The sequence below is a fragment of the Anolis sagrei genome, chromosome 3 (genome assembly GCF_037176765.1).
Source record: "Anolis sagrei isolate rAnoSag1 chromosome 3, rAnoSag1.mat, whole genome shotgun sequence".
Taxonomy (NCBI): domain Eukaryota; kingdom Metazoa; phylum Chordata; class Lepidosauria; order Squamata; family Dactyloidae; genus Anolis; species Anolis sagrei.
In genome coordinates, this window is record NC_090023.1 from 108,359,036 (window position 1) to 108,386,842 (window position 27,807).

The 27,807-nt window shown below is 36.9% G+C and overlaps 1 protein-coding gene across 6 annotated transcripts in view; it reads right to left on the bottom strand.

Moving 5' to 3' along the window:
* Nucleotides 1-3,647: 3,647 nt before the first annotated feature.
* TFDP1 (transcription factor Dp-1) overlaps nucleotides 3,648-27,807 on the bottom strand; it is a 41,665-nt gene continuing 17,505 nt past the window's right edge. For 5 of the 6 annotated variants that reach the window (XM_060769660.2, XM_060769658.2, XM_060769661.2 and 2 more), the window contains exons 3-12: nucleotides 24,414-24,480; nucleotides 21,552-21,658; nucleotides 17,296-17,417; nucleotides 16,048-16,213; nucleotides 12,142-12,288; nucleotides 11,078-11,146; nucleotides 9,008-9,159; nucleotides 7,732-7,898; nucleotides 6,775-6,856; nucleotides 3,648-4,917 (exon numbers count right to left, since the gene is read on the bottom strand). In XM_060769660.2, coding sequence (XP_060625643.1) covers nucleotides 4,767-4,917; nucleotides 6,775-6,856; nucleotides 7,732-7,898; nucleotides 9,008-9,159; nucleotides 11,078-11,146; nucleotides 12,142-12,288; nucleotides 16,048-16,213; nucleotides 17,296-17,417; nucleotides 21,552-21,658; nucleotides 24,414-24,480 — 1,230 coding nt within the window. In that variant the 3' untranslated portion in view covers nucleotides 3,648-4,766. The remainder of the gene's footprint in view (nucleotides 4,918-6,774; nucleotides 6,857-7,731; nucleotides 7,899-9,007; nucleotides 9,160-11,077; nucleotides 11,147-12,141; nucleotides 12,289-16,047; nucleotides 16,214-17,295; nucleotides 17,418-21,551; nucleotides 21,659-24,413; nucleotides 24,481-27,807) is intronic. The other variant, XM_067466848.1, reaches the window with a different exon arrangement.

Consider the following 27,807-nt stretch of genomic DNA (forward strand, 5'->3'; position numbering starts at 1 on the left):
AAGCAGAAAACAAGCTTGCTCCCTCCTCCCTGTGGCTTCCTCTCACATATTTATAGAACATTGCATAGTACCTACTTAGTATACTTTTAAAGATGATACTGCAATACTGATGGTCAATAAAGTTTTACAGCACCTAGTTTTTCTTAAGAAAACGCTAACATGCTGGAATCTTTCATACTTAAAATATGCTTCCACAAAATTTCATGAATAAAAATTCTAATAAAGTAACAACACATAGACCAAATATAGACAGTAATACAGATTGCCCTCAGTGGAAGGCTCATCTTCACAAGCTGTGTCTTTTAGCTAGCTCACAAACTCCAAGTGAGATATGTTCTAAATAAAAAGCACTGATAAAATGATTCCCATATAAACATGGAGAGCACATTCGTCCCTGTAAGGGGACACCTACATTACTTAGTCATTCCAATCCTTCACATGCTGTAAAAAAACCCTTCAGAAAGTTAGCTGACCAAGACAAACAGCTGAAGCTGTTGGGAGGGAGAGATCAACAACCCACTTTTAAATTACTAAAGAAAGGAATTCAGATTTGTATAATACTACAACTCCTTTATTAGTTTCATTACAATTATTCATTTCCTTACACATTTTTTGTAACTCCATGCATTTACAGTAGCTCTCAGCCTGTGGGTCCCCAAATGTTTTGGCCTTCAACTCCCAGAAATCCTAACAGCTGGTAAGCTGTTTCTATGAGTTGTAGGCCAAAACATCTGGGGACCCACAGGTTGAGAACCACTGGCCTAAGGATATAGAACACTATGTACCTACCATGAAGTGGGAACTGAATCTAACAAATTCAGCTTCTATGCTTAGGAAGACAGGGTCAAATCTCAAGACCTCTGTTCTGTCTGAATAAGCTCTCTCCTTCCCACATGCAAAATGTTGTTTCAACAGCAAGTACAATTGAAATGATATTTTGTTTACTAGCATCTTACAGAAAGCAACTAACATCATTTCCAGTTGCTCCAAAATATCTTTTGAGGACTTAACATGCAAGTTGTGGAGGAGGTTAATAGCAGAGCTGCACATTCAGGACAAGGAAATTGGGCCTATTCCCTTATGATCAGAGCATTTTCCATTTTTCATTTAAAGTCAATAGAAGAACAGAGGTAAAAAGAAAAGTTATCTACCCTGATGCATACTTAGTAATTCTGTAGTCGGCCCTCTGCATCAACAGATACTGAACCCATAGAGTCCAATCAACGTTGGCTTGAAAATATTCCCCACCTCCCAAATCCCAATTTTGTCATTTCATATAAGGGATTCAATTTTACTATGCCACTGTACATAATGGGGACTTGAGCAGCAATCAATTTTGGTAACCGGGGGGGGGGGGGGGGGGATATATTGAAATCAAACCATACCAAGGGAACACTATAATTTTTACTTGTGGAATTGTAGAATAGTTCAACTCCTGATTTTTCCACATTTTGTTCTGTTACAATCTCATATTGAAATGGATTACACTTCCATTGTTATCATGTGACCTACATAAGATACTATACACTGGGAATGCAGAAAATATGTTCATTGTGGTCCAAATGTTAAGTAAATAAAATCAAACAAGACAACACTTATTGACTGCTAAGTATTCAATCCCTTTGCTGATAGTCCTAAATGAACTCTAGTGAACTCATTGCTCCGAAGTTATATGAATTATGGAAAAGAGTCTGCTTATGGGAAATTCCAGTGTCACACTAAATACACTTTCTTATGAAGGCCCAAGTTCGCAACATAGCATATCTAAACAAACAACATAAACAAGATCAAGGAGCTATCAAAATGGATGCCGGAAATATTTGTGAAAGTACTAACCAGGGTTGTGTCCTTAAAAAAAAATATTCCAGCAATGAACCTTCTCTAGAACATTAATTCATTGTAAAACAGAAAAATATGGCTCAATCAGGACTCTGCCTGAGAAAAGAAACTAAAATGTCAATGGTAATTCTGAAAGACATGGAGGAATATTAAAAATATTTTCAAGCCATGGAGAGTAGAATCCATGGTTGAGGAATCCATGAATATGGAGGGCTGATCATACTCAAGCCAATCTGGAGTTTGCACAAAGGCATGGTGGGGGCTCTCCAATCTGATGAGTCCAAAGCTGAATGCAATATGTGTTTTGGGGATATTTCTCAGCAGACTGGAAAACTGGTCAGCATCAGATGAAATATCAAGGAACCTAAATAGTCCAACTAATGTTTTAGAATGACCCCCACCACAGCCCCCTATCTCAATCTGACTGACACTCTGCACACACAAAAACACCCTGAAAATTGCTCTTCGTCAATGGTTCTGAACTATCCTGGCAGAGTTGGGCAATTTTCTCATCACAAAAGTACAAAAATGGCACAAAGCTGACAGAGACTTGCCCAAGAAGACGTCAGCTGTAACTGTCACCAAACATACTTCTGTCAAGTGTTGACTTGGGTGTGAATATTTATGAATACCAGTTTGTTTTTGTTTGCTTAACATTTGCATCACAACAAAAATATTTTGCACTTTCAGATATGGGGTATATTGTGCTTATCAACTGTTTACAATTTAATTTATTACAAATCCAGATTGTAACACAACAAATCCCGGAAAGGAGGATAAATATTTCTGCAAAGCAGTGTAGAAAGCACACCCTGATCTCTCTGCTTTGAAGTATTCTCTGTAAACAGAAGGAGTAGCTTGTTTTCTCTTTGACCTACCCTCTAGTTGCTTTCAGCTTCTTCCTTTCAACAGGGTTCCACTGGATTTTACAGTCAGAAAATCACCCAGTATTAAGTACCCTATATACTCATGTATAAGTCTAGACATTATACTAAAAAATTACCCCAAAAAACTGGGTTGACATATCTTTGGGGCAATATGAGTAATGCACCTTTAACCCTTCATCAAAAAAAGGAAGCATCCTTTTGTTGTGGCAAAAGCAAGAAATGCAAGAGTTTAGTTCATCCTAGGAGAACCTAAAAGAAGCACCAAGCCCCTACTATAGTGGAACTTCAGAACTTTTTGAATGCCAAGGTGGGGAAATGGCAATGATAGTCAGGTCTGGCAAACCTCCTGAGGCAGCAGTATTGTTCCCCCTCCCTCCTGAAGAATAACCCTTGACTTATCTATATGTCATATAAAAATCAGTAATTTGATCCCCAAACCTTCCATTGACTTATATATGAACGTATACATGAGTATACATGGTACATAAAATAACAAAATCCTTCCCTACACCTAACACTCTAATCCCTAACGTGTAGTGAAGAGTGAATTGAGAGGAAATAAGAGGAACAAGGACAAATTGTGAGATAAAGCTAAAGTAAAAAGACAAGCACAAAACAAAATTGAACCCTCTTGAGCAAGCAAAGTCACTGCTCTGTTTGTCAAGGTAGAATATCCAATGGAATGGGATTTCCTTTTCCCAGGACAGAAAGAAAAATCTGAGTTTTGACCTTGCTTTTTGGAGCCAAGGAGGAGCTAATCCAATGATATTTGTTCCAGGTGACTCTCATAATTTAAATTTGAATATTCATGTCTATGTACTTACCACCAATTTAAAGAACTCTTCCAAAATGAAGAGTCTTGACAAGATCAAACGCAACAAAGCAGAAATGAAAGTAGTCTTGATTACAGAAACAAAGAACTTGTCAAAAATGCCCACGCGCGTTTTTATTAATAAAACTAATAGTGCCACAATTAAACAAGTAAAACAAACTGCTTATATTCCATAAAATATTACAGAAAAGTTTATTTGTGTTTCAATAAAAAGACTACTGTCTTAGAACAGGCAGCTGACAGTATTTGTGCAGTTAATTCTTTGTGAATAAATTTAAAAAGACTACCACCTGCCCTGCAATTTTTTTTTATAAAAAAGGAAGTATTAAAAGTGATTGACAAATTCTGAGTTAAACATAAAACATTCTCTATATTTAATTTCAACTTTATAATAGATTACTGGAAGATGCTTAAGAAACAAATATAAACATTTGTTTCAGTACATGTCTTTTATATGATAGACTTATAGGTATGTAAACAACTATATAACAAATTGTTTTCAAAATCCACCTGTAAGAAATCAGGCAAATTTTCATCATAAGCAAACTCATTCCAAACCTTCAAAACATTTACACAGCTGCGCCAACTTGGCAGTAAACATTTGCCAAAAATTGAAATTCATATGTCCTAACATTCAGCAAACACAATATATAAATTTGATGGGATTACAATGATCAGTATAATTTTAAAAAGGGGGCAAATTCACACATTTTCTGCAAACTAGCATTTAAAAAGAGGCTATTTTGTTTGTTTCTTTGGATTTTGCATGATCAGCAAAATATAATGGTTTGCTATGCTTCAGTATGAAATATCACCTAAGTGCACTCTAAATAAAATTCCATTCCATGTATGCATTTTTGACAGGCGGACAGATTTTATTTTCCATTAGATGTGGCTACATATTCAAACTTAGCAACAACACTTAGGGGCAAAATGCATTTTCCTTCAAGTTAAAAATCCTAAGCAAGAGTAAATAAAAGTTCTGCATTAACACACTGGTATCAACACACACATCCTCACCACATGTAAAAAAATCTACATAGAAAACAAACAATTAGTTTTACTTTATTGGAGGTGCAACTTCTAAATTCAGGACTCTTACCAGTATCTCCTTGATGGCGCACTTTTTTTGACAATTCTCTTCCTAGAATATATTCCTGAAGCTTGCTGAACTTTAACAATTTTAAAAAGTCTACAGGCAAAAATTATCAGTCATCATCATCGTTTTCATTAAAATCATCATCGTCTTCGTCATCATCATCCCCAACATAAGACACTGGCGTCTCTACTCTGGAGCCGCTATACTGAGATCCATTGGAACTTGTGGCCAACATTCCATCTCCTCCATTTGAGTAGTCACTGAAACATGAATAAATATAGTTAGTTAGCCTTTTCCTACCCTTGATAGTACCTTGATCTTTACCAACTATTATCTTCTTTTCTAATGATGTCATAAGTCATTAGAAAAATTGATTAACACGTGATAGAATGAAAGGCAGTATGAAAAGAAAAGAGCACATGGACAAACTAAATCAAGGAAGGCACGGTTGAGTCTGCAGGACCTTTGCAGGATATTGATGATAGGGAATCTTAGAAGTTGCTGTAAGTTTTTCAGATTATGAGGAAGACTTCACAACCTCTAAGGATGCCTGCCAAAGATGCAGGCAAAACATCAGGAGAGGATGCTTCCGACCATACAGCCTGAAAAACTTACAGCAACCCAGTGATTCTGGCCATGAAAGCCTTCGACAACACAATCTTGGAAGTCTCCCATTTATACAATTGCCATGCACTGAAGTGGCTTGATGGAAATAAACAAAAACCCTTGGTACATTGAACTTTTGCAAGTCTACCATGTACCTACAAACTGTGTTAATCTGACAAGTCCTGCAAAATTGTAAATGGAACATGGGGATAAATTATCTGGGCTCATCTCCCTAGCAAAACTGATAACAGGAAGTTATTTAATCACTGTTCCTTTTTGGGTTCAACTGAAGAACAAGATGTATCAGAATGAGATCAACCCTGATAACACTCACTTTGCCCCATTCACTTCTTATTTTTTGAAATTGTAGGGTGTTACATCAAATACTGATGTAACAAAGGGTAAATAAAAACCACAGTGAATTGGGAAAAGAAGACTGCAGCTTAAAGGATCACATGAGCATGTCTGAACGTGTGTATATGTGTATGTATGTATGTGTGTGTGTGTGTATGTATATATATATATATATATATATATATATATATATATATATATATATCGAGAGAGAGAGAGAGAGAGAGAGAGTTAAAAGTTTCCCATATTTTGTTGTTTATTCTGTCACTTCTGACTCTTTGTGACCTCATGGACCAGCCCATGCCAGAACTCCCTGTTGACCATCGTCACCCCCAGCTCCAGAGACAAGCCAGTTACTTCAAGGATAATATCCATCCATCTTGCCCTTGGTTGGTCCCTCTGCCTTTCCCTTCCATTTTCCCCAGCATCATTATCTTTTCTAAGATTTCCTGTCTTCTCATGGTATGGCGAAAGTACTTCATATCTTTGCCTCTAATAGCATTCCCTCCAGTGAGCAGTCGGGCTTTATTTCCTGGAGGAAGGACTGATTTCATCTTCTTGCAGTCCAAGGCACTCTCAGAATTTTCCTCCAACACCATAGTTCAAAAGCGTCTACTTTCCTTCGCTCAGCCTCCCTTATGGTCCAGCTCTCACATCCATAGGTTACTATGGGGAATATCATTGCTTTAACTATGCAGATTTTCATTGCCATATAGTTAAATGTTTTAAGAGATACTGTAAGCATTCAAGAAATAAAAAGTGAACAAGGGCATTGCTATCATGCTATATAACTGGAAAGCTACACACTCTCCAAAACTTGATTAAATTGTGAACCTCCTGGAGCTGTCAATTCCACACTGCATAAAATCTACATCATACTGGTAGCACTAGATTTTTAAAAAGATACCTTATCAGCAGCAAACCTCAGAAGACAAAATGATTCTAATATTCTACCTCATAACATGTGTTGGTTCCTGGTGTTTGGATATTGTGGAAAACTCCTGATAAATTCATACATGGACCTGTGGGTGGTTTTAATTTTAAAAAAATATCTTGAGGTATACTGGAATTCTCAAAAAATACTCAAAGCAAGGCCTCAGTTGAAGCTTGTCACGTGCCTGGATGAGAAGTAAACATAAAAGCCTATCTCATCTAACCTGTTTGAAAATCTTGTCCCATTTGAAGCTGAACCTGATGAGGATGAGACATACACACTGCTGATTGATCCCTGAGCCATTTCTGGAAAACAAAAAGCATTTTGAGAATTCATTCTTTCTCAAATACAAATTTAATCTTGAAATATATTTAATAAAATATATTAGACAATAAACAGAACATCACTGAACAATTTCAGAGTTGTGAAACAAATAGCAAAACAGAAATACTAAAATCGCAGAAAAATATTAAACTATTCTTATAATTATCCCACTATATTTTAATAAACCCTGCAGCAATATTGGGGTGATAATGAAAACCATATTTTCTTCTGTTCTATAAGAATAACCATATCTTTATATAAAAAAAAATCCTCCACTGGAATGATAATCCACTATTAAAATATAGCGGAAACATTTAAAAGAATTATGATTTATAGATTAATTTACTGTGTAGTGCCATTATAAATATATAATCATATACTGCTGTTATAATGACAGCAGTTTGCCTTTCCCTCAATTCACCATTCAAATATAAAAGTACCATATATACTCATGTACAAGATGACCTCATATGTAAGTGAAGGGCAGATGTAGGGTCCAAAATTATGGATTTTGGTAAGTTGAGGTTCATTCTATGGAGATGGGGACACGTCAAAGTAAGCCAGTCACTTCTAACCGCTGCCACCACCATTTCTCCACCCAGGCTTCTAATTGTGAAAATATTCAAAAAGGTCAGAAGCAGCACTACAACGGAGGAAGCTTGTCGATGCTTCTTTTGGTTTCTCCTGGGACAGACTAAGCCTTTGCCTTTTGCTACTCTACTCAGAGAAGGGGATGGTTCCTTTTTTGGTAAGAGTTAAGGTATAGTATTTGCACTGATCTGTGCATAAGTCAATCCAGGGTTTCTGTCTAGATTTGTTGACTTTCTAGAATTATACATATTTTATAAAATCTTACCTGTCACATATGGTTCAAGAGCTTTGGGAACCAAGCTCCTTGCATTTTTTAGGTCCTCTGCAGAGCAACTGCCAGATTCCAGTCCAAAAGCCATTCCCATGCGCTTTAATACTTCTATATCATCATGTATTTCAAATGCATTGTCAAAATTAAACAGATACTCAAACCTGTAGACAGTGAATGAAAATCAGTCAATAAACCATGCACATATTTTTCATAAACCTTTGCATCCAGCATATCATCTATTAAAATAAAAGTTTTAAAATGCAATGAACATTGTTAGCAACAACACACTTTCAATGTTCTGGATTAAGTAATACGAAGTTCTGAATTATTTCAGGCTATACAGTACTGCTATACACTGCAGTGTTTTAAGGAGACGCTGCATAGTGTTTTGAGGAGCAGAAAGGTCCACTTCTGAGGTCCTAATTACAGGCCATTGGATCAGGACTCAATGTTGTGAAAACAGTGTGTGCCATGGGGAGTGAGAGAAATGTTTCTACAGCAGTCTGAAATTTGCTACCTAAAACTAGTGGCAATGGGGTCTAAGATCTTATTTCGATACAAAATGAATGGATGTGAACATTTGCCCATACAGCATTCCTAAACACTGGTGACATGAGAAAGTTACTTGCTTTTTATTTAAGAACACAAATTTGGATTGTGTGGGGAACAACAATATAATATCTTGAAGTAATACACTAAATCCAGGTAAAATCTAGTTTACTGTTCCATCCATTCTAGAGGGGCTGTACTAGTCTAAATCTGAGGAAAGTGGCTCCCCAGGTGAGAGATCAGGAGTGGATAAGACTATGAATTTTCAAGAAGGAGACAGAGTGTCATGTGGCAACAAGACATGCTACTCAAATATTTCATCTGTAAACATTCAGGGTCGGAAGCAAAAGGAACAAACCTTTCAAAAAATAACACACAGTATTTCTCACCTAGTCTTACCTTGGATTGTTACTGCCAATAATAGGCAAATGTATATACCTAAATCTCTAGCACTGTATTGTATGTAGTGTGTGGCATATCATGCTTATCTCGGCAAAGGGTTCCACTGTTTTAACTCAGTTTGCACAATCCACCATCAAGGAACCCATTGGTAACACAGATCAAATTTTGGTAAAATCTACATTTCAAACTTGATCAGTATTAAGAAATTCAGAACGTCTTTTCAAACACATCCCATATTGTGCATGCATGCATATATATCTATCTTTTCTGATGAACAACTTATACTTTTCTATACACTTCTTCTCCTATCAAAACCTACTTGTCATTAGAAATACTGCAGTCAATCACAGTCTTCTTGCTGGTGTTCACAATGATGAAGGGCAAGTGAATAACAGAATTAGAAGCTGGTGGTCTGTTTGCTTGTTGTTCTGCTTGACGATTTCGCTGAACAAGATTTTTAAAGGCAATTTGCTGTCAAGGGATGAAAATACATGTTTTCATTTTATTTCTTTTTTCAACAATAAAGAAACAATTGCCTTGTGTGTTAAAAGAATTATGGACATTTAAGTACCCTCAGAACTATACACACCCTGTATTGTTGAAGACTGTTTTTAGAAAGCAGTATATACAATTAGAATGAATTAAAGAGAAGGGATTTTAAAAATTAATTTCCCACTTTCAGGATTATAATCTGCAGACTAAGGGAGAAAAGAACCATAGATGATGCTGTTCCTCTAATAATGAAAGGGTGGGATACTTTCCAAGGACAAGAAAATGACATCAATATAATAGCAGAGGTAAGGGAATTCTGAGAAGTGAGAAAACCTGTTTTCTGGACCAGTGAGAATCACAAGTTTAGTCTCAACATCCTATTCCCTGCCTTTTGCAAAATCCAGTGAATAAATCTGAAAGTACAATCACTGAAACACTTGCAAAATATGACTTGAAGGATATCAAAAGTGCCTTTGAGGTTGTTCCATATGATCACTGTAATATTTCTAGCACAGCATTTTAGGACAAACTTTGATAAAGAAGGTTAACAATAAAATGTTACCTGAACATATGATAAAAATGGTGTCAGATAATACAACTAATATTGGATGCCAATAACTAACCAATAATTAAAACTATAGTATGAATCACAGTCAAAGCTGGGACACTGGAGAACTTACTGTGTAGGACCATTATGGTCAAGAAGGAGCCATGTATCCATACATTAATTCCTATCACTGCCGAGGCAAGGCAAGGGATCACATGTTTGAAAAAAGTATTTCCTATGGAATCTCTGGTTCCTATTCAGTTCATTCCCAAGCCAATAGAAAAGGAAAGTGAGGAAAATAAAATCTACAGAGAAAGGAAAAAATGGTCTTGCCACCCTAGTGTGGGTCAGATTGTTCCTCCTCTGTGGCTAGAATGAATCTTCATGGTAAGTTCTCCAATGTGCCATTCTCAGCCAGCAGAGGAGCCATCCGTCACAGGAATGAGATTTTAAGTAAGACCTCGTGTAGGGACCTTATATATAGGTCTTGGGTATCAAAAATATCTTGAATCCAGAGCATGGTTACTCTAGGAATAAGGGATGCTGTGGAAAATGCAAATTGTGAGAGTAGAGGTCTCATAGGTGCACTTGGAGGAGATTATGTTCTTTTCTTACCAGGGCATTTCAGGGAAGAGACATACAAACTGAAAGTCATTGGACGTACTTGGAATTTTGTTCAAAGTTGCCAGCACATTGCAAGCGGATGCATAGGTGCAATTTCTGATTGGGTTTCATACCTATCTAAGATGTCTATTTGAGTTTCAAACCTGTATTGGTGACTGTCTAGAGCAATGAACAGTAGCAGCTCCAGAGGAGGCAGCTATAGCCATGAGATATGCATTTTCATAGTTCCAATGAGAAGTTAACCTTTTGTTATTTGGATATGCTTGGAGGCTGATGCTTGGGGGCTGTCTTTGGATTTGGTCTTAGCTTTTCCAGCCCCACATTCATCCCAAAAGAGAGTGTGGCACAAAGGAGAAGGGATGCAAAGGTAGGAGAAGTAAAGAAGCAAGATCTAACACTATTACTACCCGAGAGAGCTAGTGAAGTAAGAGCTTGTTTTTTAGGTGACAGGGTGGGTGGAATGGAAGAACATTAGCAAAAGAAAGGAGGAGTGTAGTGTTTGACCTTTCCTGGCCAAGACACGATGAAAGATCTGAGGAGGACCCAAGGGACCAACATGAATCACATCCCCACAACACATAAGCCCTTGCCTCACCTTAGTGTTGACAGGAGTTAAACAATGTATGTATGGCTCCCTCTCTGCTGGCTGAGAATTGGGACTCTGAAGGAAACTGATATAACAATACAAACTGATTTGCCAATGCAGGTAGTATTCTTTTGTAATACCTGAAGAATTAGTTCTTGAAGTTGTGATTGTTTTTGCTTTATTCTTTCAAGTCTTCTCTGTCTCTCCACCTTAACAAACAATAAAACCTCATTAAAGATGAGCAGGACAAGTGTAAGGTTTTGATGTCTTTTAACAATATACTAGTAACAATATAAACTGAAAGCTCTATACAGAACTCAAGAACTTCCAAAACATTTATTGTGAGGCTAAAGTAATTTTTCGCTTGGTTCCAGAAACTATTGCCAAGTAGCACCTATTTCTGAATGAGAGGTAAGTTCAAAAGTGGCGTGTATTATGTACTAGAACTAACTGTTCAGATTTTTTAAATACCGAAATATTTTAAAAATACTTCAGGTATACTGAAGTAGATCCTATATATCATTTGCTGTTGTAGTTGTGTGAGAAAAACAGAAAAAATATCTACTCAGGTAGCCTGTCAAAAATGATCTCAGAATAAAAGAAAATGCTTCCAAAAGTTGAAAAAATGTGAACATCAAAGGATATATATTCTTATTTGGCCAGTATTTAAAATACATAAAGATTAAATCATTCAGCCAGAAAACAATCAATTTATTAAAACAAAACCATGTATTACAAAGGATGTTTTATGGAATCTATTTTTCTGAATTTCAAGGTTCTGTTTACTGTCAATAATTACTGAAGTGGAACTCTACCACTCATTATCATTATCCTATCATAAACTTGTGATTTTTAAATGATTTTTTTGGCATATAAGAGTGGGAAGTATAGCTTGGCTTTCCTTTCCAACCAATGCTGCCTTCACTTTGTGTAGGAAGATGGAAAAATTAGAGACTCTTTGCAATCTACATTTTTACTTGGTCTTTATGAAACAATTCCACAATAATTTTTAGAAGACATTACAATTTTGAAAGTCGGGAATTTCTTCACCATACTGAACTTGGATCTGTAAATGAAAATAATTCAGTGCCAAAGTAAAGGCAAGTGAAGAACCTGGAAGTGATGGTAACTACTAAATCTTAATACTAAATCAGAATACATAAGCAACATGTATTTCAAATAACAAATATGTGTAGCATTTTACCTCTAAATTCTGACATTCCTGAGCTGAATTAGTAGGTAGGCCAATCCATTTTATTTCTTTCTTCTCCTTGGAAATAATATTCATGGCCATAAGAACATTTAAGGCATCATATACACGGCGTCTAATATTTTTCTGATCATACGCCTGCTGTAGATATAGTAAATTAAGAGTATTAGATCACTCTTTACTGTAATAGGAGGGATACAACCAACATAATGTCACAACTGGTTAGCTACAATAGGGCTTTTCCCCCTTACAAACATGACTCAGAATTATTTATAAAATAGAACAAATGAACAGATCAGCAAAATGGGACGTTGCACAGGATTGGTGACTCAGGATATGTCAAAATACTTCTTCACATTTTAACTGAGGGAGCTTGGTATCTTGGGAACTGATATTTGGGAAATTATAGCTGTGTGTTGTTTCAGTTTCTTTCCCTAGATGCTACCTGCACTGACTGTATTTTTTGCTGCTTAAAGAAAGTTATTGAATTCATTTGGGCACACATTTAAATCAACACAACAGGTCCAATGAATACCAAATTGAACAGGGAATTAGTTGGAAAATTTAAGGGGAACATCAAGAAACAGGTTCAAGAGGGACTCAAGCTCTACTCTTCCAAAGAGTAGATGACCAAGAATCTCAGCCACCAACAAAAAGTTATGTGGGAAATAAGAAATATGATAGTGAAAAAAACTTGATACAGTAAATAGGTCATTTCTTTTTTGGGGGAAAATTGCATTTCCTGGGCCTATAATGGCGTTGTGGGGTGCAGGGCAGGATGGCAAAACTATCCTGCTTTTGATGAGAAATGTTCTTTCTTTCCTTGAAACCCCCAAAGAGGTTGGATATGCTTTCAAAGATTTAACCTGCTTAAGTCCTCAACTTAAATCAGTTGCCTACCCCAATCACAAACAAAATGTGAATGTGGCAGAACATGCTGGGAAAAGTAACTGCAATTTTATTCTCAAACAGGAAAATTGTAAACAACTCCAAAATATACGATTTCTGTAAAATGAATGGAAGAGGAATAAAAATAATGTCCAAAAGAAAAATCACCAAGGTCAAAACTCTAGAATATTTTTGAGTTACTGAAATACATAACTTTAGTATAAAAACCTAGCTGCATTGAATACCAAGATAGAAAAATATCAGTAAGCTGAGAGAAAGAAAAAAAGTAGAGGACAAAGTGACTAGTGTGGCACCAAACCCTTTTTTGTATATCACAAAATACCCACATGAAAAAAGTTGAAAATTCAGTGGCAAATTACTAAATGCATTATAATCAACAATCAAAAGGAACATTATAGGCCCCAACACTGACTGTCATCAAGAGAATAGTTAATATCATATTCAATATCTTTTTTTAAATAGTTTTTCATTGAAATATTTGAAAATTACAGCAAAAGAGGGTGAATATTTAGAAGAAGATAGAACAGTAGGAAAAAAAATAGAAAACACCCCCCTCCCCAAGATTCAAAGAAGAAGAAAAGTCCAAAATCAAAGAAGAAGAAAAGTCCAAAATCAAAAATCAAAACAAAACACAAAAACAAAACACATCTCCACATCAGGTGTTATGTCTCCAAAAATTTTAAAAGATGTTTCTGGTGCTTCCACAATAAAATGTTCCTCCTTACTTACTTCTTTCTTTCTCGTAATTATCATAGAGGGTCCAATCTGTCCTCTTAATCGGATTCCCAGTATTTTTTTTCAAAAAAAAAAAAGTTAATTTGTCCATCTCTCTTATTTCTCTAATTTTTCCTAACCATTCTTCTATGGTAGGGATACTGTCCTGTTTCCAAAGTTTTGCCAAATATATTCTCGCCGCTGTCGTCAGATAGGTAGTTTGTCTTCATTTTCATCTAGTTGTAATTCCAAATCTGTGAAACCTAATAGATAATATTCTGGTTTCTTCTTGAATACTCTCTTCAGGTTTTTTTACTTCATGTATCATCGACCAATATTTCGCTATCTCTTTACATGTCCACCACATATGACAAAAGGTACCTGTCTGATGACAACCTTTCCAACATTTATCAGAAGAGTTTTTATTTATAAGGGCCAGTTTCTTAGGAGTGGTATACCATCTGTGGAACATTTTAATCCAGTTTTCCTTTAAATCTGTCGCATAGACATATTTTAACTTTTTGTTCCACATATGCTCCCACTCTCTAAATTGAATAGGTCTTCTTATATTCTCTGCCCATTTTATCATACATGGTTTAACCTGCTCACATTCCGTTAGCCAAGTTAAAAGTGTATTGTAAATTACTGAGATTACTTTATTCTTCATCTTCAAAATCTTGTCCCATATTGTTTCTTCCCAGGCAAAACCAATCTTATTGCCTTGTTTAATATATTCTTTCATTTGCAGATAATGTAGCCATGTCATATTCACATTGTTTCTTTTATTTGCTGATAGGATTTAATCTCATTAGTGTTCCTTACTAAAATATCTCTGTATGTTGGCCACGCTCTCCAACCTAACATTCTTCTTTGATGTGCCTCAATCGATGAGACCCATAATGATGTTTTATTATAAAAATATTTCTTGTGTTTCATCCAAACTCTTAATAGTGATGCTTTCACAAAATGGTTTCCATTTTTTTCTTTTTTTCTCGATCATACCACGTGTAGCCATGCCATCCCACACATAGATCATGTCCTTCTAAATTCAGACTTTTTTCATTTTCTAGCATCATCCAATCTCTCATCCATAAGAGAGCACTTGTCTCATGATATGTTTTAAGATCTGGAAATCCTAATCCACCTCTCGTTTTTTTAATTAAATTCAAGTACTTAATTCTGGGCCTTTTCCCTTTCCAAACAAATTTCAATAATTCTTTATTCCATTTTTTAAAAGCTACTTGGTTTCTGATTATGGGTATATTTTGAAATAAGAACAATAATTTTGGTAGGACATTCATTTTTATAAGTGAGATCCTTCCTAGTAAAGATAAGTTCAAAAAAATCAATTTCTTAAGATCTTTCTGTATTTTATTCCAAGCCAATTCATAGTTATTCTTCAAAAGTTTACCATTTCTTGCTGTCAACCAAATCCCCAGATATCTTAGTTTCTTTACTATATCCATTCCTGTAGTCCTTGCAATTTTCTCTTGTTTTTCCTTTCCTACATTCTTAGTTAATATTTTGGTTTTCCCTTTATTCATTTTGAAGCCTGCCACTTTTCCAAATTCTTGTATTTTTCCTATCATATTCAATATTTTAGTAATTATGAGATTAATTTAAATACAATTAAAGGTTTATTTTCTTATAACTATAAATTAAATAAAAATGAATATGACTGGGAGACAGCATTTACTAATAATTAATTGTATTCTTTCAAAAATGTTTTTAAGGCAGGGTGGTAGTGGTTGTTTTTGGCTCTGTCTGGGGGCTTCTGCAGAATCACTGGCTTGCATGGGGGGTGGAGCTAGTAGCCATTAGATATGTATAATTGCTGCCTTAGTCTTTGAACCCCAGTCTTTGAAGAGAAAACAGAAGGTGAGCTATGTTTTGAAAGCCCTTCTCGCTTTTCCCCCCTGGTGTAGTTAGACACACTGTGTATAGTTTGGGTTACGGTACATCAGAGAGACAGAAAAGATGTGGAAAGGCCAAGGGCATGCGGCTAATCCCCCATGAGGAAAGGTACCGATGTTTGGGATTAATTCTCTTTGAAAAAAGACAGTGAAATGGAGAAAAGCTAACAGTATAGGAAATTGTGCTTTATTTGGACAATGTGGATATATGTAAGCAAACTATCCCAAAACTTGCAAAATTCAGAACAGAATGGGTGTTAAAAGACAGGACAAATATTGGGTGCAAACTAGGGTACTTCAAAAATTAGAAAAAGTAATTTCATGGTGCATGTATTGAAAAAATTCAAAACAGAAATATATTTACCGATTCATTTGGTGAGATGTGAGCATCTGCGGTACTGAATTCTGCAACTAATTCATCTGCTACCTCATTGTATGAGGTAGTTCCTTTCCTCTGAACCTTCTCACAAACCTTCATGGAGAAGTGTCTCAAGCCCTTGCCATTCTTCTCTCCCTTTTTATTTCGCTTCCTATAAAAACAAATCCAATGAGTTATATGTAGACAATAAAAAGAGTTAAGTGATTTGAGGAACTAAGGTATGTTGATATATTATTCACTTGTTGCATTGAATCATTACAGGAAACTGAATTAAAATAATCTATGATTTTTTTTAATGTGGAAAAGGTGCATTCAGTTATTGTTGCCATTTCATGCAAATAATTTTATTCTGTTTCGTACACTATACAGGAATCCTATGGGTTAACTAGATATTAAAACATGTATATAATAAATGAAACCTGCTCTGACCATAGCCAATGTGGCAAATACATTTAGAAGGGTTCAACATAGAACATTTCAAATTTGGTTTTTGTTTGTTAAAAAATAAGAATTTTATGCTTTTTAGGTTAATATGATAACACGATTTGCACATTTAAATCTTGCCCCAATACACTGAATGATAAACTTGGAAAATCCACAGAATTAAACACATATACTTTCAAACAGTAAACATGTCTTACTTGTATATAATAATATTATGTACAGGTAATATTTGTACTTTGCAATATATTAAAATATATCCCTATCTACATTTTGAAGCCGATATTCACTTAAGGAAAAAAAAATAACTCTACCTTAAGAGTCCATATAATATGTTTCAGCAGTGACTGAAGCAGAGATTTAACACAATAATTGAATGTCAACTATTAGAAATTCAAGACTTCAAGACATGTATTCCCAAACCATGCTGTCTATCTGATGAAAATTAACTGACAAGACTGTTTTATTATTTTAATGCTTGCTGGTGTATTGTTTTAATTATGATTTATGTTTAATTGTGATTTTACTATTATAATTGTTTGTATTGGCATCGTATCGGTGCCCAATGTAAGGCATTGAATTTTGCCATACAAAAATTCATACAAAACCGCTTTGAGTCCCCCAGAGGTGAGAAAGGCGGTATATAAATACTGTAAATAAATAAACAAATGGATTATTATTATATTTATTTATATCCCACTTTCTTCTCTTAAACTCAAAAGTAATCCACAATGCTAAAATAGTTCAATTTAAATCCGACATGTAAACATTAAAATAGTGAATTTTACTCACCCCACAGACCAAGGTGAAGAATCTGCAGTTTGGTTCTGTGATACAAAGTGTGTGTTGGGTGTGTGTGGACTTCCTACCAAAATAGCATTGGGGGCTGAAGGTCTCTGAGGCGTTCCGATAACCTACAATTAAAATACATAATAATGATTCTCAAGTTCTGGTTAATTCCATACACTTTCTTAACATGGTACACTGCAAAATTCATATCCCATAGTCATAACTGAAAATACTTTTGGAACTTTCTTCCCATCACGTCTACTGCAGTCCTTTGTAGCACCAGAGACTACGTTCGAAAGTTTCCCAGATGCAGCAGTCTGCAGAAATAAGCTGGTTTTGCCAATTCTTGTGAAAGTAGCAGTGTCCAGGTTAAATAAATAATTAGATACAGGCCCAAGAAATTTCACAAAATAGTGATCCTCTTGGATTTTTACTCCTCAGAATTCTTCAGGCAAGTAGGTAATGAATTCTCTTCAAATATGGTTTTGGCAAATGTATGGGAATTTTAGCTGTTCTGGATACTTGCTTTGCCTTCAAAATCAACAGCATCTGCAGTCTCCAATTTGAATTGTAAGGTGCCATTTTAAGTGCACCCCCATAAATCAAGAGAAACTCAAAAACTAAAAAAAGTAGCATAAGCTTAAATATGCTTACTCAAAAGTGAGCCCCACTGTAATAAAAAAGTTTGCCCGATGAAGAAAGCAGAAGACTACAACGTTTAATTAACTCTGACTACATTATTTAATACGAAGTATCTACAGGTGCTGATTCATGGATTGTTGACATTTCCATGAAACTACACACTGCATATTAGGATTTTCTGAACTCTGGTATTAGCATAGATATAATACTAGAAATGTGATGTTCCATAGGAAAGACAGAAAAATTGTATCCAGGGGAAATACTTTCTCCATTTCCAGCAATACTACTACTACTACTACTACTACTAATAATAATAATAATAATAATAATAGCAACAAAAATAACAACAACTATTATTAATTACCCATCTCTCCTTTTGGCTAAAATAAAGGCCTTTATTCTAATAGCAACTGAAAAAGTGGATTAAGGAATATTTTGTGATGAATAAAATGTTAAAATCAAAGTGTTTGCATATTTACTGTCTCCAAATAATTTATAGGAAGAGAACACTTTCATGCTAAAATACATAAAGTACTGCATGCCTGCAATTCCTGGTCTTTGTTTACTTTTCTCATTGCTTTTTATGGAATTAGCATCTTATGCCTGCTTGATACTAGAGAGAACTAACAGAAACAAAATAATTTGCTTTGTATATAGCTTCCCTATGGGTTCAGGTATTCCTTACTGTTCAGAACTTTGTAACTCAGTTTGTAACAAAAAATGAAGTTTACTTTTTGTCATTTTCTTAACTGTATTTTTAATATACCAAATATGGTAATTTTAAGCCAAAGAAAAATTGTACTTTCTATACCAGCGGTTCTCAACCTGGGGTTCGCAATCCCCCCGGGGGGGGGGGGGGCTTTGGCAATTTGGGAGGGGTCGCAAAGCGGCTCCTTAGACCCCGCCTCCTCCACCTCCCCAAAATGGCTGCTGACCCCCTCTGCTAGCCTGCATCCACACCCATGCCACTTTGCCTCCAGGTCAGCGCAGAAGGGTTCCTCCTTCTCTTTGGCAGTGAGGAGTCAAGGGGAGGCACTTGGAGGCAGAGTGAAGAGATCCCCACATCAGTGGCCTTAGTGCCAAAGGTCATGTGCTGCCCCACTGCCCCTTGGCTGTGTTGGCCTGGCTGGTGCTGCTCTATCACTCGGGAGCTGGGAAGAGGGAGGCAAAGGCGTGGATGCTGTGGGTGCTGGATCTGAATGAAGGGAGCGGGCAGGCAGCTAAGCTCAAAGGGCCCAGGAAAGAAGGAATGGAGGCCGGCAGACAAGCAGACCAAGCCTTCCTCCCCCTCCCCCCAGCCCTGAAGGGCACTGACCTTGGATGCTCCAGCTTCGTTGGTAGAGCTCCAGGGTGTCCGAGGTGGGTGCACCATGGTTGGGGCTGCAGGGCTGGCAGGCAGCAGAAGGCGCATCTTTCTCTCTTCGCCACACTCTCCTCTTGCTGCTCCTGTTGCGCTCGGACAGGAGACAGCAGTAGCAGTCAGGCCAGCAGCAGGGCCAAGGGGCAGCAAGAGGGAAGTGGCTGAAGACAAGGAGCGTGGTGAAGAGAGACAGACACGGCCTTCGCTGCCTGTCAGCCTTGCAGCCCCAGCCATGGTGAACCCTGCCTCGGACACCCTGGAGCTCTACCGGAGGAGCTGGAGCATCCGAGATCAGCACTCTTCAGGCTGAAGGCCGGGAAAACCCCGGCCTGTTTGCCTGCCAGCATTCCCTCCCTCCCTCCTTTCCTTTCTTTCCCTTTTCTTTCCTTCCTTCCACCTTTAATCCCTTCCCTCCTTTCACCTTTCCTATCTTTTCCATTTCTTCCCTTCCTTCCTTCCTTCCTTCCTTCCTTCCTTCCCTCTGCACTTGGCCGCTACCTCCCTCCGTTCAGATTTAGCTCCTCGCCCTCCAGAGCCACCGGGCGAGAGAGCAGTAGCAGCAGCAGGGCCAAAGGGCGGCACAAAGGCAAAGGATGCAGGGAACCCTTCCCTCTGCCTCCATGTGCCTCCTGACTGCACCAGTATTCCAATTTCGGCATAACAGGTTTTTGTGCCCAATTTGGTAAAGATCCATCACTGTTTGAGTTCACAGTGCTCTCTGGATGTAGGTAAACTACAACTCCAAAACTCAAGGCCAATGCCCTTCCACTGACTTCAGGAGACTGTTGTTGTTGTTGTTGTTATTATTATTAATCCTGCAGCAATTCTATTTTCCTGCCTGGCAGAAAGAAGGGGCTGAACTAGATGGCCTTTGGGGTTCCCTTCCAATTGTATGAGTCTAATAATAATAATAATAATAATAATAATAATAATAGAATAGTAACTCTTATCTTCCTGTCTGGCATAAAGGAGGGGGCTGGACTAATTGACTTTTGAGGGTACCTTCCAACTGTCTTGAGTCAAATAATAATAATAATAATAATAATAATAATAATAATGTATAATAACAGAATAGTAATTCTATATCTCTGCCTGGCAGAAAGAAAGGGGCTGGACTAGATGGCTTCTGGGGATCTCTTCCAACTGTGAGTCTTAATAATAATAACAATAATAATAATAATTTGTAATAATAAATCATAATATAATAGCAGTTCTATCTTTCTGCCTGGCAGAAAGAAGGGGCTGTATTAGATGACCTTTGGGGTTCCCTTCCAATTTCATGAGTCTTATAATGTATAATAGTAGTCTCCTGGAGTGACTGCAGGTGCAATAAAATCCTTCTGGTATTTTCTGTTGGTCATGGGAGTTCTGTGTCCAAATTTGGCTCAATTCCTTCATTGGTGGAGTTCAGAATGCTCTTTGTAAGTGAACTATAAATCACAGCAACTACAACTCCCAAATGTCAAGGTCTATTTTCCCCAAACTCCACCAGTGTTCTAATTTTGGAATAATGAGTGTTTGTGCCGAGTTTGGTCCAGGTCCATAGTTGTTTGGGTTCACATTTGCTCTCTACATCTCTTCTAAATCACTACCAAACCGCCTCCAGTATTTTTTGTTGGTTAAGGGGGTTCTGTGTGCCAAGTTTGGTTCAGGTTTGTCATTTGTGGGGGGTCTCAGTGGTCTGTAGAAGTCAGAGTTGAATTGGTTGAAGGTACTGCAAATCCCATCATCTGTTGTCCATACTCCCCCAAACATATTGTTTTTGTGATTAATCTCTATGCTTTAATTATGTTCAATTTGTAATAATGAATATACATCCTGCATATCAGATGACGATTCATAACAGTAGCAAAATTACAGTTATGGAGTAGCAATGAAAATAATTTTATGGTTGGAGGTCACCACAATGTGAGGAACTACATTTAGGGGTCACGCCATTAGAAAGGTTGAGAACCAATGTTCTATACCATACTGAGCAGAACACATAGATTCAATTTGCTTCAAGACATGCAGATGTATGATATGAAATAAGAAATGCAAGTAATCTTAAAGGAGTCAGGGAGCTATTATTATTATTATTATTTTTCTTCCATAACAACCTGGGCAAGATCTCTTAACTATCTTATGAAAACGTAAGATAGTTATGTGTGTCTTCCCAACCTGCTTATACATTTCTGTTTAATTCTATACAGATAATCTGTGAGTCAAAAACATTAGACAGAATGTCTTGCATCATCAGGTTTTCTAACAAACTTACCACTTGTTGTGCTATGTTGACATTAGACTGTCCAAATGTTTTCGGTAGGAGCTGTTTTCCAAGCGTATTTACTGTGGAAGGGTGAACAGCTACTAATGAAACTACACCTGGAATATTTGAACAATCAAAAGTTAAATCACGGGACATATTGAAGACATTTGCTTTTAAAGTTTGTCAGTTTCACTGCAGCATACACTTTTAAATTTAAAATAACTGGATACACAGGGTATCTCAAAAACATATACAAACTTCAACAGTTACCATTAGTGATTATTTGAAAGTGAACACACACTCCACCATATTTGTGGGGGATGTGTTTCTGACAATACCATATGTACCTGAAACCACAGATACAACTAAATGCCATTAAATTATTTGACTTTGGGTCCCAGGATACCACAGAGGTGGACTAGATGATTCAAGTGATTCCCAGAGAGGAACTTTCTAGCAAGATCTGTAGTAACTTCTAGGAGAAGCATACCATAAAAATGACCTAGAGGTCATAACAAATTCTTAGACAGACCATATTATCTGGGCACAGGGAAGTGAAATTGTGAATATGGGTTCCAGTTATAATAATTTAATCAGTGATATTCAATCTTCAATTATAATTTCAGGTATAGTGTGCAAATTGTCATCATTGCGTAGAAATGCACTGGTTGCACTTTCAATGCAGAGTTGTCATTTCACAGCATCTCTCTATTATCGTAATCTTTAACTCTGTTAAGGGTGTATATATGTATATTTAAAAAACAGTGCATACTCCCCTCCTCAAATTATAAGGTGTTGCAGAGATAGATAGATATATGAGGAGGGGGTGGAAATGCTGCCTTTATCAGGTCAGCAAGCAGTTTATTGATTAAAAAATAGGATACAGGATCTGAAATTGATTTCACTTCCTAATATTATACACATGACTGCACATACACATACAGGGATAGGAAGAACCATAACCAGGAATACTTCATTAATTATGAGTTTCACACAGCACATCTCTGATTTTGTACTGATTTTAAAATATCAGTACAAACACCTGCCTTTGCTGAAAGATTTATTCTTGTTGATTTTTTATGAGTCATTTTGAGAATGTCCACACCCATTATTTAGCCAGTTTTGTGTTTTGGTTCAGCTGTAACAGGCATGGGCTAACTTCGTCCCCCCAGGTGTTTTGGACTTCAACTCTCACAATTCCTAATAGCCGTTAGGCTGTTAGGAATTGTGGGAGCTGAAGTCCAAAACACCTGGAGGGTCGAAGTTTGCCCAAGTCTGAGCTATAAGATGCCTGTTTTCAAATTCTAGTGATATTTACTGTGACACATTTAATGTTTCCTTAGAGTTTCAGTTTTACCCTCCAAATTATGAAGTAGACTGAAGTTTTGAGTGTTATGTTTTGTATGAATACTGCCACCCTGTGGTACAAACCTTCACAGAAAATGTGAGTTCAATGATACGATGTGAATATCACATGTCAAGATACAAAAATATTTTAATATGTGAAAGAAAGCAGTTTACCAAGTCCAACTATTTAAATATATGTTTACACAGATATGTTAAGCTGGCTTGATACAGGACAAACAAACAAGTAGAACTGCAGCAGCCACACACACACACACACACAAAAGACAGTCAAATGAAACAATATCATTCACATAATGAGTATCAAATAAAAAGCATGGTACAAATTGTTACACTTTCAATTCAGCCACAAAGTGTGTTATTTACTAAATTGAATATTTTATTTTATATATTCTGTCTTGTATGTAAATACTGGTAAGAATAGATTTGGGACACATAGACCTGCTTCTGTTTACTCCATAATATTCACCACTTCAGTGCTCATAATCAATATAAAAACAACGGTGTTCTCAGAATATGATTGGGATAATTAAAAAAAACAGAGCTTTCCAAACTGTTTGCCATAACACATTAGTGTGTCAGCTGTGATGTGTAGCATGAACATAACAAGAAATTACAACTTTGGAAATAAAAACACAAATGAAAGGTTTCCATGAGACATTGTGTCCCTATACATTTTGTTATTACAATTTATGTATATGTCCATATTTTTTGTAAGGGATTGGAGTAACCTCCAGTTTTCTACTAAAACTGAATTACTATGTCACAAAATGATGCATGTCTAAATAGTGTGTCACCAACATGAAGTGTTTGGAAAGCTCTGCTCTAGAGGGCATGGTGAAGCAATTTTGTCACATGGTTGTCCCCTAGATTGTTTCAGGTCTTGGAGAAGTTCAAAAAAGATATCTCCTTGCAAGGTGCCTTCTTGTATTTGTGCTCACAATTTGGTTCAAAATCTAATTATTTATTGTTGTTTGTGTATACAATTTGTGGTTTGTCATAACACTGATTTTCTGTGTTGGGTGCTGTGTGTGAGAGTAAGAATATACCAACGTACTAGTGTCAGCTTCCTGTTCTCATCACATTTGAGGACAGAAACAATCCCATTCCATATTTGAAAAAAAATCTTGGAGGGGTGGGGGCTTGGGGATGCTCACTTCTTTGGCATAAAAGCCCTGAGGGCCACATGTGCACTATGGGACACAATTTCCACATTGTGTGAACCTATCAAAGGGGCCAGAAGTAACTGTCCTGGACCTTCATTATACTTTGTTTCAGGTACAAAACTCTAAGTTGTATCCAGCAACAAGATGTTTCATAACATACAAAACATAGTGTTTCCACACTGTTGGAAATTATGAATTGTTACCACCCTATCAGGACCCACTGATAAAAAGCCAGCATAATAGATCACGTTACCTAAGGCTTCTTCCACCTAAAACTGTTCTGGTAAAGTTACACAGTTCTACCTTTTTTGCAGACAAAACATTCAAAATATGTTCTTACCTTTTCCTGGGCTAAGGTTTTGGTCTATAAAAACTTTTAATTCTCCATTAGCTTCAATTAGGCCAGCCTAGGAGAAAGAAGGATTTTAATAAAATCAATGTGGATTTCTTTATATACAAAGTACACTTCTATACCAGAGATCTGAATGTATAGGTTCTTGTGGGTTTTTTCGGGCTATAGAGCCATGTTCTAGAGGCATTTCTCCTGACGTTTCGCCTGCATCTATGGCAAGCATCCTCAGAGGTTGAGAAGGTCTGTTGGAAGTAGGAAAAATGGGTTTATATATCTGTGGAATGGCTGGGGTGGGGCAAGGAGCTCTTCCCTGCTGCAGTTAGGTGTGAATGTTTAGCTGATCACCTTCATTAGCATTTGACGGCCTGCCTGAGTCTGGGAAAATCTGTTGCTGGGAGGTGTTAATCTGTGCCTGGTTTTTTCCTCTCTGTTGTTTAGCTGTTATAATTTTAGAGTTTTTTAATACTGGTAGCCAGATTTTGTTCATTTTGATGCTTGCCATAGATGCAGGCGAAACGTCAGGAGAAATGCCTCTAGAACATGGCTCTATAGCCCGAAAAAAACCCACAAGAACCTAGTGATTCCAGCCATGAAAGCCTTCGACAATAGATCTGAATGTATATTTATTTATTTATTTTGTTTAGCGTGTTAGAAGCAAATTGAGAATACAGTTATAATGTATAAAAATCCACTAACAAAGTTAAAAACTTGGCATTATGCTAAATTTTCTTTGACCAGAAGCTGGCCACTTCAAGTGCCTCTGGTGTTACTGTAAGAAGTTCCTCTACTGTGCATGTGGCACAGCTCAGGTTGCATTGTAGTAAGTGGTCTGTGGTTTGCTCTTCTCCACACTCGCATGTTGTAAACTCCACTTTATAGACCCATTTCTGAAGATTGGCTCTGCATCTTGTGGTACCAAAGTGCAGTCTATTTAGCATCTTCCAGGTTGCCCAATCTTTTGTTTGCCCAGGAGGGAATTCCTCATCCAGTATCAGCTACTGATTGGGGTTCCAGGTTTTAACCTAGCACTTTTGGACTCTCCCTTGCTGAGATGTTCCTGACAGTATCTCTGTAGATGTTGAGAAGCTGTTTCTTGATTTAAGTCATTGGCATGCTGACTGATATCCAAACGGAGGATGGGCCAGATATGTCAATGCTTTCATCTTTTCATTGCCGGTTACCACTTCCCGCAGATATCAGGTGGTGCAATATCAGCTAAACAGTGTAATTTCTCCAGTGGTGTGGGGTGTAGACATCCCGTGATAATGCGGCATGCCTCATTAAGAGCCACATCTACTGTTTTAACATGGTGAGATGTATTCAGGTGGTGCCAGTCAGCTTTCTTATTTCTAGCACCCACTTTTTTTATATAATCAAGCAGTGCTTCTTGTAAGTCAGAGCTTGGTCTAGGGTGACTCCCAGGTATTTTGGTGTGCTTCAATGCTCCAGCGGGATTCCTTCCCAGGTATTCTGAATGTAGAAAGGTTATTAATACTATGGTACATCACTATACAATTTGTCACCTGATTTCATTGTTACTGCTTAGAAACTTTCTCTTTTGATAAAGTTTATAGAAATGTAAGTGTTAGATTTTAGCACTTATTCACACTTGCTTGCTCATTCACACATCTGCACAATTAGAAAAAAGCAGGTTTTAAACACAACTAAAAGATATTATCTGAATTATTTAGGAAGAGACTGAGAAAGGGAAAGACACATTAACCTAGCTCCTTGACATATTTTTGCAATAAGGATACCTGAAGACACAACTAAATCCAATTACTAGTTCTAACAATAAGAGTTGATAGGGTTAAAAGACTTATACAGGTGATAATTTAACAAGTCCTATTTATTCAAGTGGTCTATACCAGAGGTCCTCAAACTAAAGCCCAGGGGTTAGATAAGGCCCTCCAAGGTCATTTACCCAGCCCTTGCTCAGGGTCAACCTAAGTCTGAAATGACTTGAAAGCACACAATAACAACAATCCTATCTCACACTTCCCATTGAAATACTAATAAGTTTATATTTGTTAAAATTGTTCTTCATTTTAATTATTGTATTGTTTAAAGTTTTTTCCCCCACTAAAGATATGTGGAGTGTGCATAGGAATTCATTCATGTTTTTTTCAAATTATAATCCGGCCCTCCAACAGTTTGAGGGACTGTGACCTGGCCCTCTCTTTAAAAAGTTTGAGGACCCGTGGTCTATACTCACTCACTGTCTCTATTCTGATGAGATCAACATTTCAGATTGAGCTAAGTACAAATAAGTAGTAATATTTTTTTCTATCTCAAATGGCATCTCTTGATAATACTTAAGCTTTCTATACATTGACCACTTAAGTTGATTTAGAAGCAGATACTGCACAGAGCTGATCCAGGGTAAGGGGCAAAAGTTTTAATCCCAACTGTCATCCCACATCTCTCATGTTCAAGCAACTTTCCCACTGTCATCTCAAAGGACACAGTATGGTAGTATCCTCTCCACCATCCTTCATGTAAGAGCAGCCTTTGACTGTGACATGGGTCCTACCTGTCTGCCATCACATACCATGACATCAGCGTACTGGGAGAGAGGGGTTCTTCCGACCACTCTGCATGTCACACAGGGGAACAGTGGTGCCAACTGCATTTGGCAGCTTTGGGCAGTGAGTACTCCCTCCTGACTCTACAGCAGACTATATCCAGGCCAATCTGGCATTTGGCATGCCAGATCATCCCTAGCTTTTGAGTCAATGTAGATCTGTCCTAAGTGCAAGAAAGCAAGTAATGGAAAACCAGGTAACATTTTTATTTAAAATTTTATATATTTTACTGCATTTGGGCTAAAGAACAATGAAAGAAATCATACACAGATTTTGTGAAAATTGTGCAACAATAGATGAAAGCAAAGAATGTGGCACAGAATTCTATTTGTATCTATTCAAAAATAAGCACTGGCAAGCTTGCCAGCTAAGTGTTTACTTTATTCTTGCTCCCATCCTGTACATACACTTCAACAATGGCTTATTTAATTGCCAACTGGAAATTGTACATACATACATACAATATACACAGTCATCTCATCTAGCAACTAGTGACTTGATTCCTATTATGAACAAAATTTGCAATACCACATTCCATTTTTTCAGATGTCAGTGCTTTGTACAAGGCTCACCTGCACCCCTACTGCAAGGTTCACATTTGTCCTTGTAACCAAGGTATCATAATTCTGTCTGTTACTTTAAAAGCCTTTAAAATACAGTACTTATTTTTATCCCAACTGCTTTTCCCTGGGTGCAGGCAAGTGTCACACAAGTGTAATTCATTTCAGCCATAAATGAAGATACCTAAATCTTTCAACTTATGGAGCCAAAAATATTAGAATCTCATCACAGCTGCT